This window comes from Curcuma longa, chromosome 4 (assembly GCF_044706935.1).
Source record: "Curcuma longa cultivar G26 ecotype Majalengka, Jawa Barat chromosome 4, ITB_CL_G26_1.1, whole genome shotgun sequence".
In the NCBI taxonomy this organism is placed as follows: domain Eukaryota; kingdom Viridiplantae; phylum Streptophyta; class Magnoliopsida; order Zingiberales; family Zingiberaceae; genus Curcuma; species Curcuma longa.
Genome location: NC_133864.1, coordinates 1,537,378 through 1,551,028, shown reverse-complemented (window position 1 = coordinate 1,551,028; position 13,651 = coordinate 1,537,378). Strand labels below are relative to the sequence as shown.

Below are 13,651 nucleotides of genomic sequence, written 5' to 3'. Positions count from 1 at the left end.
TAAATTTAAAATAAATTTATATATTTTTAATAAAATAATTCATTAAAATAACTATTTTAATAAAATAATTCATTAAATTAATAAATATAATTCATTAATTTTATTTTTTATTTAAAATAAATGTATATATATTTTACTAAAATAATTTATTAAAATAATTATTTTAATAAAATAATTCATTAAATTAATAAATATAATTTATTAATTTTATTTTAATAAAATAATTTATCAAAATAATTCATTAAATTAATAAATATAATTTATTAATTTTATTTTTTAAAATTTAAAATAAATATATATATTAATAAAATAATTTATTAAATTAATAGATATAATTTATTAATTTTATTTTTTAAAATTTAAAATAAATGATCTCTTTTAAATTTATAAATATTTAAATTAAAATTTATTAAATTAATTAACTCAATTTTAATTAATTTTACGATCTATTTCAATTAACTCAATTTTAAAATAAAAAACAATGATGAAAAACATTTTCATTATCATCCGAAATCACAAAAACCTTAGATTGCCAAAATAATCACATTCTAAAATTATAATCTATTTACTAATATGACGGTGATGCTACACAAACAGCAAAATCATTGTTGATAACCTTAAATAGATAATCGAGATTATCAATGATAACCACAAGAAAAGAACTCAAATGTTAACACATATAGAACTCAAATAATTTTTGAGTCCACTTATTTATTTTGTCTCTAATCACTTTTACGACGCCTAGAACTCAAAATCAAGGCTTATTCCCATAAACTGAGAATTGCTTTTTCCCTCTCTTATTTATATTACATAAAGAGAAAAAAGTAAGCATTTTTTATTCTCTTTGTGCTTGGATTGCAATCTTATATTAGGAAAAATAATTACTTATAAAGGTCCTCTACTTTTGCAATGAAAAAAAAACATTATAATGATTTCTCAAAAAATAATTCTCCTAACAAATCAATATATTATAAAATAGGACTAAGAACATCAACCACATTACATGTTATTATTAACATTTTTTATTTATTTCTAGTTCATATCAACGAAACTAACAAGCACACAAGATTTCACCCTTTTAAAAATTTTAACGAGTTTATTAAGAGCTTAGTCTTTGAACCAAATCTCTTTATTAGTGAATAATTTGTTTGAATTTATTATTTCCCCGATGCTTGGTTACTTGACATAAACAAATACACCTTTAAACAACCAATGCTTTTATTTATCTTTCTCTTTGTATCAAACTGCAATTAATGAACGAACCTAGTAAAAACCTCAACATTGAATTCTACATTATTAACCTAGTAAAAAATGCAAGAGGAGATTCTAATGAAGCTAAAATTACCCACCTGATTAAAAGTGAGATAATGAACGTTAAGTTTTTGAGTGTGCAAAAATTTTATAAACGAACCAGAAAAAGACTGTCCCTAGAATTAATCCAACTCTACTTAAAAGTACCCACCTGATTAAAAGTGAGATAATGAACATTAAGTTTTTGAGTGTGCAAAAATTTTATAAACGAACCAGAAAAAGACTCTGTCCCTAGAATTAATCCAACTCTACTTAAAAGTACCATTGCATAAAGTGAACATAAACAAGCCTATTCTAACTCTACTTAAGACCCAACATAACTCTACCTCAAACTCAACACTGACCAACCTCAAAATGCTAAGAATGTAGAGGCAATTCCCTTGCTAAGTTCGAACTTCCGATAGTTTAGACAAAGAGGTTATCTATGGTTCAACTGATATAACTACTCTTCTGTCAAAATTCACCGTTTGCTTTCTGTAACAAGATCCTACGCCAGAACTTATTAGCCATATGTAGCCACTAAGATGCATAAAATGGACCCATTAATATATCAGCAGAGCATCAGCCAAAGCATAAAGCCTGAGTTCTAACTCCAGAAGCAAAATACACGTAGCATCAAGACAGATACACCATCACAAAACATAAGTGGGCAGTTCCACCACTGACACCAACTTCAGGAACAAAGGACACATACTGGCCTCAACGGCACACATCTTATTCTAGATAGTAATGAGCAGCATACCGAGCCACAGGGATGATGATCATCGAAACCACTTTGTTCCTGCAAAGCAAGATGCATGGCCATAATTAAGATCGATGACATAGAAGGCTATAACTATAATTGATTCCTATGATGAATGGATTTCAGAATTCTTCCTGTAATAACGCTGGAGGCATTTTCAAATAGACAAGTTTATGATTTGTCTTATGACTTTCTAATCCCATTGAATTCATATTGATCCTCCTTGATTTGTACTCAAACCATGTTTTCTTCCCACATAATTAAATACTGTCCCTTCTAATTTGCAGCTTCCTTACATCTGTTCTCACCAAGGCATGACATTAGGATTGTAGATTTCAGATCAGATGACTTTCTTTCCAGCTCATCTCCTTCCTCGAACCCAAAGAGTTAAAGTGAATTCCATGACCTGAATCTCAATCTCTTTGAAGAGATGAAGAGATGCAAAATCATCTAGGAAGGCTTCACCACTAGCAAAGGATTCTCTAGTAATCATTAAATTAGATACAATTCTCCTTGTCTCTATAAATATTTTGATAGATAAATAAATAATTGTCTCTAAAATAATTTTAATTTTTAGAAATGATTATAATTTTTTCTGTGCAAAATTTTAGAAGCAATTCAAAAAATGTATAATCCTTCTAGGGCCATAGCTTCAGAAGCAAATTAAAAAATTTGTCCCTGATTATTTTAGAATCAAATTCATGGATTTAGGGGGAAAATAAGTATGCCTCTAAATCTAACTGTTGTCGGAGTGTAAATTAGCAAAGGAATCAATGCAAAGATATCTTCTATCATATGGCAAATGGGCAACTTGAAAAATATCGAAAAAAAAAAACTAAAATCATCTAAGAAGTTTAGATGGAAACATCAAAAGGAAACTTACAAAAAGGGACTATCTTCCATTGCTGGTTGTCCCCTTTCAGCCACTCCCAAAGGCCTACAGTTGTTCCATCTCTCACTCCGCCATGGTCCTTGTCTCCATGGAAAGCATCTAAGTTCAGACGAATGTTGTTCACCATCCGGATGCAACGGAAGCCTTCACCAGTGTCATTGCTTTCAGCCCACAGAACAGACTCGTCAAGATAATTTGGATTGTATGGAATCAGTCGAACCTAGGATAGATTATATAAAAAAAATTATGCATCAGACATAACCATACCAAATTCTTACGAGATTAATTTTCACCAATTTAACGATCAGTTTCTCATCATGTATCAGCCATGGACAAAACACCAAAGCTGTCTACTAAGCTCTCAGAAAGTTAATCAGATCAAATCATTGTAAAAGCACTGTGAGAAAGTAGATAATTATTCTTCTTAAAATCAAATGATTTTCATCATTTATAGACAAATGTGCCACCATGATCAAACTAATAAGGAATAAGGAGCGTGGTCTAGACATATCTCATAAGCCTCAATTCCAGGAGTCAGTTGAACTGCTGACAACAAAGTGAAATATAACACCAGCTATAATGAAGAAAATGAAATTAAAATATTGCCAAAGATTAGCAACTAGTCTGGAAAAACAAAAATCAGTAGATTACAGTAGTCCTAAGCCGAACTTACAAGATTGTGAGCGCCGATGGAATGTTTAATAGCTTCGCCAGTCATTTTATTGACCAGGGCAAAGCTTGGGAAGCCTTCTTCATCCTTCACTGTATTACTGTACCTAGTATCCTTGTACCAGCGCTGCAATTCAAAAAGCACAGGTCAATTGAGCATACAAAAGCAGAAGCGCACTTAAATACCATGCGAGGACTTTAACATGATCTTGCCTGGAAGTCATCGTTAGGATCCAATGGTGCAAGGATTACTCTGCCATCACGGATGGAGAGGGAGTAGTCTGGCCCTGCCTTGGTAAAAATTCTTACAAACTGCTGAGCAGGTCTTCCTGAGATGTTTGTAGGGAGGACTACACCTGCACAATTTGACATTGTAACTATGCATAATGTGCCACAATATGAAACTAAAAGAAAGAAAATTATCAAACTACCTGATTCTTACAGTTCTTACAAGACAATTAATAAAGAAATTTTTATTCTTGAAAAAAAAACATATTATAACATATTAGGCACATCCCGGAGCATCTTAAACTTTATCAACCTTTAACAAAAAAAAAGGTATACAAAAGATAACATTGTGAAGAACATCGTATTTTATCAGCATGCAATTAGATTATCTGCAACAGCAGAGTAAAATTTTCTATGATGCCAAAAGTAGTGTTTAATTTGAGTCAGCAGTAGTTGTATAGAAATGATAAACAGAGGAGCATAATAACATAGTTGGTATTTTTCAAAGTTTGTTCTGGGAAATAGATGCACCAGTAAATGCTCAACAGGAAAGCATACTAAAAATTGTTCAACAAAGTTGCTTGCTGAGTAGTTTTGTCATATTTTTAATTGCTCATCTCGGGAAAACATCTGCTAGTAAATGCACAGTAAAGACGTTACATTTTCCCAGCTACAAGAAAGAGAAAAATTGAAATAGCTTACTTTGGGGTTCAATCTTCCACCTCTGATTGTCACCCTTCAGCCACTCCCACAGCACAATACTCGTTCCATCTCGAACTCCTCCATGGTCCTTATCTCCATGGAATGCATCAAAGTTCAAACGGATGTTATTAACCATCCTAATGCATCGGTATCCCTCACCAGTATCGTTACTCTCCGCCCAAAGGACCGATTCATCGAGGTAATCAGAATTATAAGGTACCAATCGCACCTGTAATACGTCAATGGGTTAAGACAAAACTGTCATGGGCATTAATATAATAGAGTGAATGATCCAGTAAATTACAAGATCAGATTTGTAGAAGAAAACGAGAATGTAAATGAGTAAAACTAGCAAAAGATGCAGGAAACAACATCAACGTAAATGTCTTTGATCTGGACTTACAGGATTAGTAGCTCCAATAGAGTGCTTGATAGCTTCGCCGGTCACTTTGTTCACAAGAGCAAAGCCAGGGAAGCCTTCCTCATCCTTCACTGTAGTGCTGTGCTTCAAATCCTTGTACCAGTGCTGCGATCAAAACAAGAAACAACTATGTCATAACACAACGTATATGGTAAAAAAAAAAAAAAAAAAAAAACTTCTTAGGAATCTCCGATGGTGACTGGAAACACAAACAAAAGAGACAACCAAAGGGCACAAATCAGAGCACTCATTTAATGACAAGAAAAAGCCATATCGGAAGTTAGAGAAATCGAATATTTACGGAGGAACCCTAAATAAGTTATTAAAAGAGGGAAAGTCGTCGCTTCTTGCCTGGTAGGGATCATTGGGATTATTGGGCACGAGGACGACATGGCCGTCGCGAATGGAGAGGGAGTAGTTGGGATCCGCCTTGGTGTATACCCTGACGGTACGCTGCGCCGGCCGGCTGCCGGCGTTGGAACCGTGCTCCGATTCATGGTGGTGGTGGAAAAAGTGCGCCATGACTGACTGTGCGAGGCTGTGCTGCCGTTTGGCCTGGGTGGTCGATTTTTATAGACAAAATACAGGAGAATGAATTTTTCATATAAATCCCTGTATTTTCTGATTTTATTTGCAAGCCCCCTTGTAGCGGCGAAAATAATGTCTTATTTGGTTAGTAAAACATTTCTATTTTCAATTTATAATATTTTTAGAAAAAATATTACCATTTAAATAATTTAAATATGTCAAAAAAAGAATTCTGAATATTTATTTTTTATCTGTTCAATTTTAAAATTTCTCAGACATAAATATTCATAAATAAACAAAACATTAAATATTTAAATTAAATAAGCATCTAGTAACATCCAATCCTTTTCTTCTCCTTCAAATCCCCTCAACTGGTTGTCAATCAGCTGTTGAATCCAATTGGAAGCTTCGGATAGGTCGTCGAGTGGTTTGGCCGCTTCCAGCACCACGAATTGCTCGAAAAAACCCTCTCCGGCCAAGAACAGATATTGTGCAGCGCATTTTTAGCTGGCAAAACCGGATTCCTTGCTTCCTCCTTGCGCCGATGAACTTGCTGAAGCTTTAGATATGTTCCACAACCTTCAGAGAACCCCTCATCAGCTGGTGGCTTCGGATTTCTCAGCAACTCACCGGATTTAGAAGAAACAGGGGTTGGCACCGCCGGAAGAACCCCCTCCTTCGCGCGCCGTCCGATTGCTGGATTTCACCCAATCGGCCGGCTTCAGCTTCTTTAGGGATCCGGGAACGCGTTGGAGTCGATTTGGATAGACGGGGACACGCCAAGAGTTATGCTCCCGAGCAGAGGAGCTGCGTTGGGAACGAAGCACAGTAACAGGGCGACCACTGTTCATGTTGTCAAGTAAGGTTTTTGATTTTATACTGCTTATTAATCAACAGATCTGAGCCGTTGAATTCTGATCCTGTGGTGCAGACTTGATCTGGGGTTTAGGGCAGCCTAGGATTTGTAAAAAATTCAGGGATTTTAATCAAACTTGAGTTAGGTCATGTCCTTCATGTGGCTTGATCAATTTGGGCGAACTTGGCTCGATTCGATCGCGATTTGACTCGAACTTGGTTCGATTTGAACCCTACAATCAATTAAAATCCAATTGTTGCAAAAATTATCATTAAATCATGAAAATTATAATCAAGCTTCAGATTATACAATATAAGACAATTAAGATCAAATCGATTTATTTTATAATTTATTTTCATGTAAAAGCTCAAAATTGAATCAATTAAAATCATAAAAACCCTAAGTCATCAGGGGGCAAGTAGGGGCTACCCCCCAGCTTTTTGTTTTTTTGAAATAAATTACTAATATTTTAATATATTTATTTTAAAATTAATAATTAATTATTAAATATTTAAAATGTGGCCTCCCCTCTCGTGGAAACCTACCTCTGCCCCTAGCTAGAAGTTAATGCAAATATACTAATGTAATATAGGAAATATATACAAAATAAGATAGAAAATATGGATACAAATCACACACATCAAATTCTCCCACTTTAATCTTTGTTTGTCCTCAAGTAAAAACTTATAGTTAAAACTCATATGTGTGAATGAAACAACATCATCCCTAGGAAGTTCATCTAGTCCTATCGAGTAGTATATTAACGAGCAAAGGCACATGAATTACTTCACTAAAGCCTAATTTGAAAGTTCTCTATGCACAATGTAATATAATTTAATTCTAAAGTACCAATTGTCATTCTAAGTTATTTTATCATTCCATCATGTTTCTAGAGTTACCCACATAAGAAACACATATCTGTCATATGCATGGATCATTTACTCGGCAATACTTTATATTATTCACATAAGGTCTCAAAAGAGCCCTCAATGTTGAGATTAACGAATAGATAAATATCTAATCATTATTTATTTCTTATGGAACATATTTATCTACATGGAGTAGTTTTTTTTCTCACATTGAGTGTTTCTCTAGTAACTAAAATGCGTTGAGGGTGCCCTAAGGATACTAAGGTACTAGTCTAACAATATGAATTGTAACTTTTTCTGGATACTTCAACTTTGAAACTAAGTTTTTTCATGTATGTGAAAAAAGAATACTACACATGTAGGCCTACAATATATAAAACTCTTCGACTCAACAATACTAATGTCTTATTACTACAGATAAAAAAAATATGAATCAATAAAGATATGAACATGTTTTCATAAAGATATTAAATTTTAACATGCTAAAGTTACACTATAAGAAACAAACAACTATATGCATGTTGAACATGGTAGTCATAATAATGCGAGAAATAAAACAATTAAAGAGATACGATGCATGATGAATAAAGGAAAACTAACTAAACTCCCTCAGACTTAAACTAAACATTATCCTCAATGAAAAATAAAAAGAAATCTACTATAGAGGATGAGAAAAAGGAGGGAAATGACCTTGTTATATGTGTCAGTTGTACATGTCATCCATCTACTTACGATATTCCTCCATCTAGCAGTAATGCTTCTCGCCTATTCAAAAATGCTCCTCCACCCTCTAGCAGTACCACTCTGCCTTGGCATCATGCTCATATGAAATATGACGTTGATGAGGCTGCTCAGTTTTGATGGCGTCAAATGTTGTGTGAATGTCCGAGAAATCATAGCTTAAATACCTTATAAAAGATCCAATAAAAGAATATCTAGGCAGGATAGCTCGTGTGGATGGGCAAGGTGGTGACTCCATATCAATAGACTCAATGGGAGGGACAATGGCGAAGTCCCCATTGGTAGGATTCTGGATTGAGGTACACTCAAGGTCAGGTAGGGGTGTGGTAATTGGTCCTTAAGGACGAGACAATAGCACTAACCATCCCTAGTAATCATGTGAATAGTAACACAAGCTTCTAGGTCAATCATGATGTACCCATAGCTTTCTCAAGTCCATGTACATTATAACCCAGGGCTAGGGTTATGGGGGTAATTAATCCTCTGACTATAATGTTCCCCGCCGAGGCTCTAACAACCTTGGTGAGGTATCTCATAAAATGTAAACCTCTATCAATATTAATATTATGTATCATAGCCCATAAAAATATTAATTTACTCTGGTGGATTACCCTATCATTATCTCCACATTCAAATATAGTATGAGTCATAACATGGTAAAGGTAGCAAAATCAAGGGTTGCGGAGAGAGGTGGCCTTTGCCTTAGAGGCGTCATATCTTTATTTATCAATAATTTCTATATAAAAATCATGATAATTAAAATCCCTTAGTTGACCTCTTTCTCGACCTAAGGGCAACTCATAAATAGAATTAAATTACCCCCACGGGCATAGCTGAGTTGGTGCTCAAGTGGTAGATTGTCACATAAGAGCAATGGTCGAATTCCTTGGGGAATAAAATCTCTTTCACCTGAAGAGGTCGCTCAGTCACAGTGATTTACCTACCTTCAAATCACTGTGGGGCCGACATTGAGGGATGCTTGGAGTTAGCATTATCACCTTTTGCTACATGTAAACAAAATTAAATTGTGCTAAAGTCCAACTATGCTCAACATTAAATAATCAAAATGTAATACATGCTTCATCAAATCCTTTCCCATGCAAGATATTAGCTTTAATCGAACGTAGAAACTCAAGGGTGACTCTTAAGTAGGTAGGGTATTTCATGTTCATAAATCTAGTCCATCCTACTCTATCCAACATCCAATCCACATCTTCCTTAGGTCCTAAGGTCATTAAAATAATGTTCATATATTCGGTGTTGATAATTTTTCTTTTCCGAGAGCATCATAATGATATTTATGCGTAGCATCATAAAAAAATAATGCCAAAATGGTTAGAATCATTATCTTTGTCTAGAGACTTTGCCTTTCTCCTTGTTGTCGCAGCTCGAACCTTCCCAACGTCGTCACTTGAACATGATTTCTACACACAAAGAAATGAAGAAACCTTGAGGTGAAAAAGTTTGGAGCTTGGGGGAGTAAGAAAAGACAAGAGAGGGGAAGTTGTGTGGTTTTCTTGAGGTGGAAGAATTTAGGTTTGTGGAGGAGAAAAAGAGAATGGAGGTTGCTTGTGGAGAGGGGAAAGGAAAGAGGAGAGGAGATGAAGTGATCTTGAGGTTGTAGAGGAAATGGGGGAGGGAGATCTAGAGATTTGAGGGGTTTAGGGTTTGGAGGAGGAGGTCTTTAAGGAAGAAGAGAGGGAAGCCAATGGAACCATGTGGGAGAAAATGAATGCAAAGGATTTAAAAATCATCTTTCGCGGCGCGACACGGTCATGCCATCAGACATGGCCAACCCATGTCCACCTCGGGTTGTTGTGGCAAGCATGTCCAGAGGGTGACACGGTTGTGGCCATCCCCACGCCTTGGTCATGGGGAGCTTTGTCTCCTTTTTCGACCAGTATGGGGCATGACTATGTTGGACAACACGACCATGCCATGTTTTCTTCGGGAGAGCTTGGCATGCTCATTATGATTGGCACAGACACCCTATGTTTCTCCCTAGAGCATCTACCATGGCCAACTTGTGGATCTTTCTGGCCATGAAAATAAAAAAAAGTTAAAAATGAAGAAACAAAGAAAAAAACTTAAATAAAAAAGGGAAAGAAACTTAAGTTGTCTCCCAAAAAGTGTTTATTTTAGGTTGAATTTAAAATGATGAAAAGTATCTCCATTGGAATGAGGCCTTTTGGGGAGAGCATGAGAAATGGCAGCCGGACCATGAGGGACATGGCAGCCGAACCATGAGGACATGGCAGCCGGACCATGAGAAATGGCAGCCGGACCATGAGAAATGGTAGGGAAGCTTCCAGTGGTCCTTTGTTTGAGGGGGGGGGGGATTGTTGGGTTGCAAGGGTGCAAACATAGTCCCACATCTAGAACACATGGAAAAGATCATGGGTTTAAAATGATGAAAAGTATCTCCATTGGAATGAGGCCTTTTGGGGAGAGCCCAAGAGCAAAGCCATGAGGGCTTAGGCCCAAAGTGGACAATATCATGCTATTGTGGAGATACATACATTCTTTTGGACCCAACAAGCTCGACCCCTGTCAATCTCAAGTTGGAGCTTTTGGTTTGAAGAGGTCGTGTTTCACCCCACCCTCGACAAATTTGCCTTGGAGTTATTTCTTCTTTGTTTGTTGTGGAATAATGTATTTGTCTATCTTTTCCTTGTTGATTTTTAATTTCTCATCAATGTTCCCTTTCTTTGCCGAATCAACTCGAGGACATTCTCGGATTCTTCTTCTTTTTCTTGTTGCAAGCTATCCACCTTATAACAGACATACTTGATAGGTGTTTTATTAGTAGCCTTAGATAAATCAAATTCAACTCTATCCTTGCCAACCGTCTGTTGGTGCAAGGAGCACTAGGTCTGACCCTATAATTTTGATGTTTGACAATACACCTAGGTATGGTCAATATAACCAAGGGTTAATCCAAACAGGATCTAATATTTGGATATGAGTGAAGTCTAGTCAGGTCAGTTTGACCAGAAGACTAGCGAGAAATCCTAGTCGGTTAGACTAGGCAAGGAGAAGTCCTAGTTGAGGCTAGGTAGGAAAACCCCTAGTTGAGGCTAGACAGGGAAAATCCTAGTTGAAGGCTAGGCAGAGGAAGTCATGATCTGGAAGATTGGGCAAGGAAGTCCTAGCTGGAGGCTAGGCAATGGAAGTCCTGGTCTGAAGGACTAGGTAGAAGTCTTGGTGGATTAAGTGCACCAGGTGAAAGTCCAAGCAGGTCAGGTGAACCAAATGCATGGCAAAAATTCCAGATAGGTCAAGTGGACCAGATATTTGGCGGAAAGTCTAGGCAGGTCAGGTGGACCAGTTGTCTAGCAGCAAATCTTGGGGGCCGAGGATCGAGGCTAAGCAGAAGTCCAACAAGTCTGGAGGACTTGGATGGTAGATAAATTCTCCCAAGTGGAGTGGATAAGGACGTGTTTCCAGTGTAAGAACAATAGGCGTCAATCTAGCTCAGGATTTCATTGAAAATCCAAAGTTAGGCACAAGTAAGCCTAGTAGGTCAGACAGACTACAGGTAGACTTAAGTTGCTTGCATGTTTGTATGCTTATCTTGTAGGAATTAGGAGTTGGAAGCAAGATGGAGAAACATAAGTGGAGCAAACAGAGGTAGCCACCGGCATCTCGGTTGATTATTTCATATGTCTCTGATTCATTTTGATTCAATAGTGACCCACTAATAGCTGAGTCTAGCGTGCTCTTGTCTTCAAAGGAAAGTCTAACATAAAATGTGTGTAATATTAACCATTCTTCTATTCCATGATATGGACACTACTGAAGCATGTTTCTATGTCTGTCCCAAATGTCACATAGAGATTCTCCTTCTATCTGTTGGAAATTCAGAATATGATTTCTTAAAAGCATGGTTCTCCTTGTTGGGAAGAATTTATCTATAAATTTTCATTCTAATTGATCCCATGATCTGATGCTTTGGGGAGGCTCCGCATCCAATCTTTAGCCGAGTTGCAGAGACTGAAAGGAAACAATAATAATCAAATAAACTCAATTTGAACTCCTTCATATCTCACCATATTACAATATCTGTAAAACTCCATGAGATGATGGTATGGATTCTCAGCTTCAATTCCCTTAAATTGAATTTCTTGAATTTTTGTTATAAGGTTAGGATTGATCTCGAAACTTGAAGCAGAAATTTGTGGTAACACAATGATCTAGTGTTCTTCCTAAGATTGGTGAGGAGTAACTCTTCAATGATTTATAGTCCATCCTCGAAATTTTCTACATAAAGAGTAAAGGAAAAATATTTATGTCTCTTATTATGCAATTCCATAGTGAAATAAAACTATTTAAAAGAATTCACAATTGATATATGCAAAGATCTAATGAAAAATAGCACACAGCCCCCGGCAACGGTGTCAAAAACTTGATAGCTCCTGCAAGAGTACGAGTGTCGTCAAGTAATAAAAGTATCGAATCCACAGGGACCGTGGAATTAATCACTAGACCGGCACAGAAAAAGTTGCAAACGAGATGGTTTTTGGTGTCAAAGCAAGAAAGAGAGAAAACAAAAGGACCTAATCCTAGAATAAAAGGGAATTAACTATATGACAGGTATGAGAAACGACCCTAGGATTTCAGATTTCTTGAGACTAGCTGATGGTATTTATGGAAACTTTGTTATTTCTCAATGTTTATACGTATGTAGGGATCTTAACCAAGCTACCCAATTAGACCATGTAAGGCTTCATCGGAATTAAACATGATCTTCTAATATTATGATTACTAGTTTGAGATGGTACCTAGATAGCTCGGTTCTAATAGCTCTCCCACTGTCACCGGACGCCCCGGCAATACCACTGGTATCCTACCCCCTGTCACCGAGTACCCAATTAAGGACCTCTTCCTAGTAGTCAATAACTGTTAGTTATTCCTCATGAGAATTTGTTACAGCTTAAGGATTTCTTTGAAAAGTCCGGTTAAAGGTTCACCTCCTGTCACAAGGCACCCCGGTCATACGATCCTAAAATTTTCTATGAACAGTAATTCACTCCCATCAATATGAAATCACTTCTTCAAAATATCAAAAATATGCACGAGAAATTATTCCATAAAATATAGTATAAACATGTCATAGAAGATAACAAAGAATTCCATCAAGTATAATTATCCATTACATCTCAATTCCTCCAACATCCTAGAGTCAAAGAAATCTACTCCATGACGGAGGGGATATAATTCAAGAAGAAGAAGAAGAGTTTATCTTAGTTCCTAAATCCTAGAAAGAAAGGAAAAAGGACTTATCAGTGTGTGAATTGAGATCTCCTTATCGACGGTGGATAGAAACGATGGAGTAGCCTCTAGAAGATGGACGTGATGGTAGATTCCCCTCGAGAACTTGGTTACAACGCCTTCTTGTTATCCTCTCTGACCGCCCTCCTCAAAAGGGTTCCAAAATGATATTTATATAGGCTTCAAAAGGAGACAAGGTCGTGTTCCATTAGCATGCCTACGAAGATTGGGGAGGCATGGTCATGTCTAACAGCACGGTCGGAAAGATCGGATGAAATTTATGCTGACACGGCTGTATTTGGTGGAACGACATGGCCGTGTCTTGCGAAACGACCAAAAAACTCGGTGCTGACTCCTCGATGGCACAGCCGTGCCTGGTAGGCACGGCTAGAGATGTTGAGGATCGGTGCGTTCGCTAGAG

At 36.6% G+C, this 13,651-nt stretch overlaps 1 protein-coding gene across 1 annotated transcript; it reads right to left on the bottom strand.

The window, feature by feature from the left end:
- Positions 1-1,836: 1,836 nt before the first annotated feature.
- On the bottom strand, positions 1,837-5,502 carry LOC141826332 (ricin B-like lectin R40G2). The gene is made up of 7 exons (XM_074713575.1): positions 5,317-5,502; positions 4,948-5,070; positions 4,545-4,773; positions 3,828-3,970; positions 3,619-3,741; positions 2,937-3,165; positions 1,837-2,092 (listed from the first exon to the last, which is right to left on the bottom strand). Coding segments are annotated over exons 1-7 (1,020 nt in total). The 5' UTR covers positions 5,488-5,502; the 3' UTR covers positions 1,837-2,090.
- Between the last annotated feature and the right edge of the window lie 8,149 nt (positions 5,503-13,651).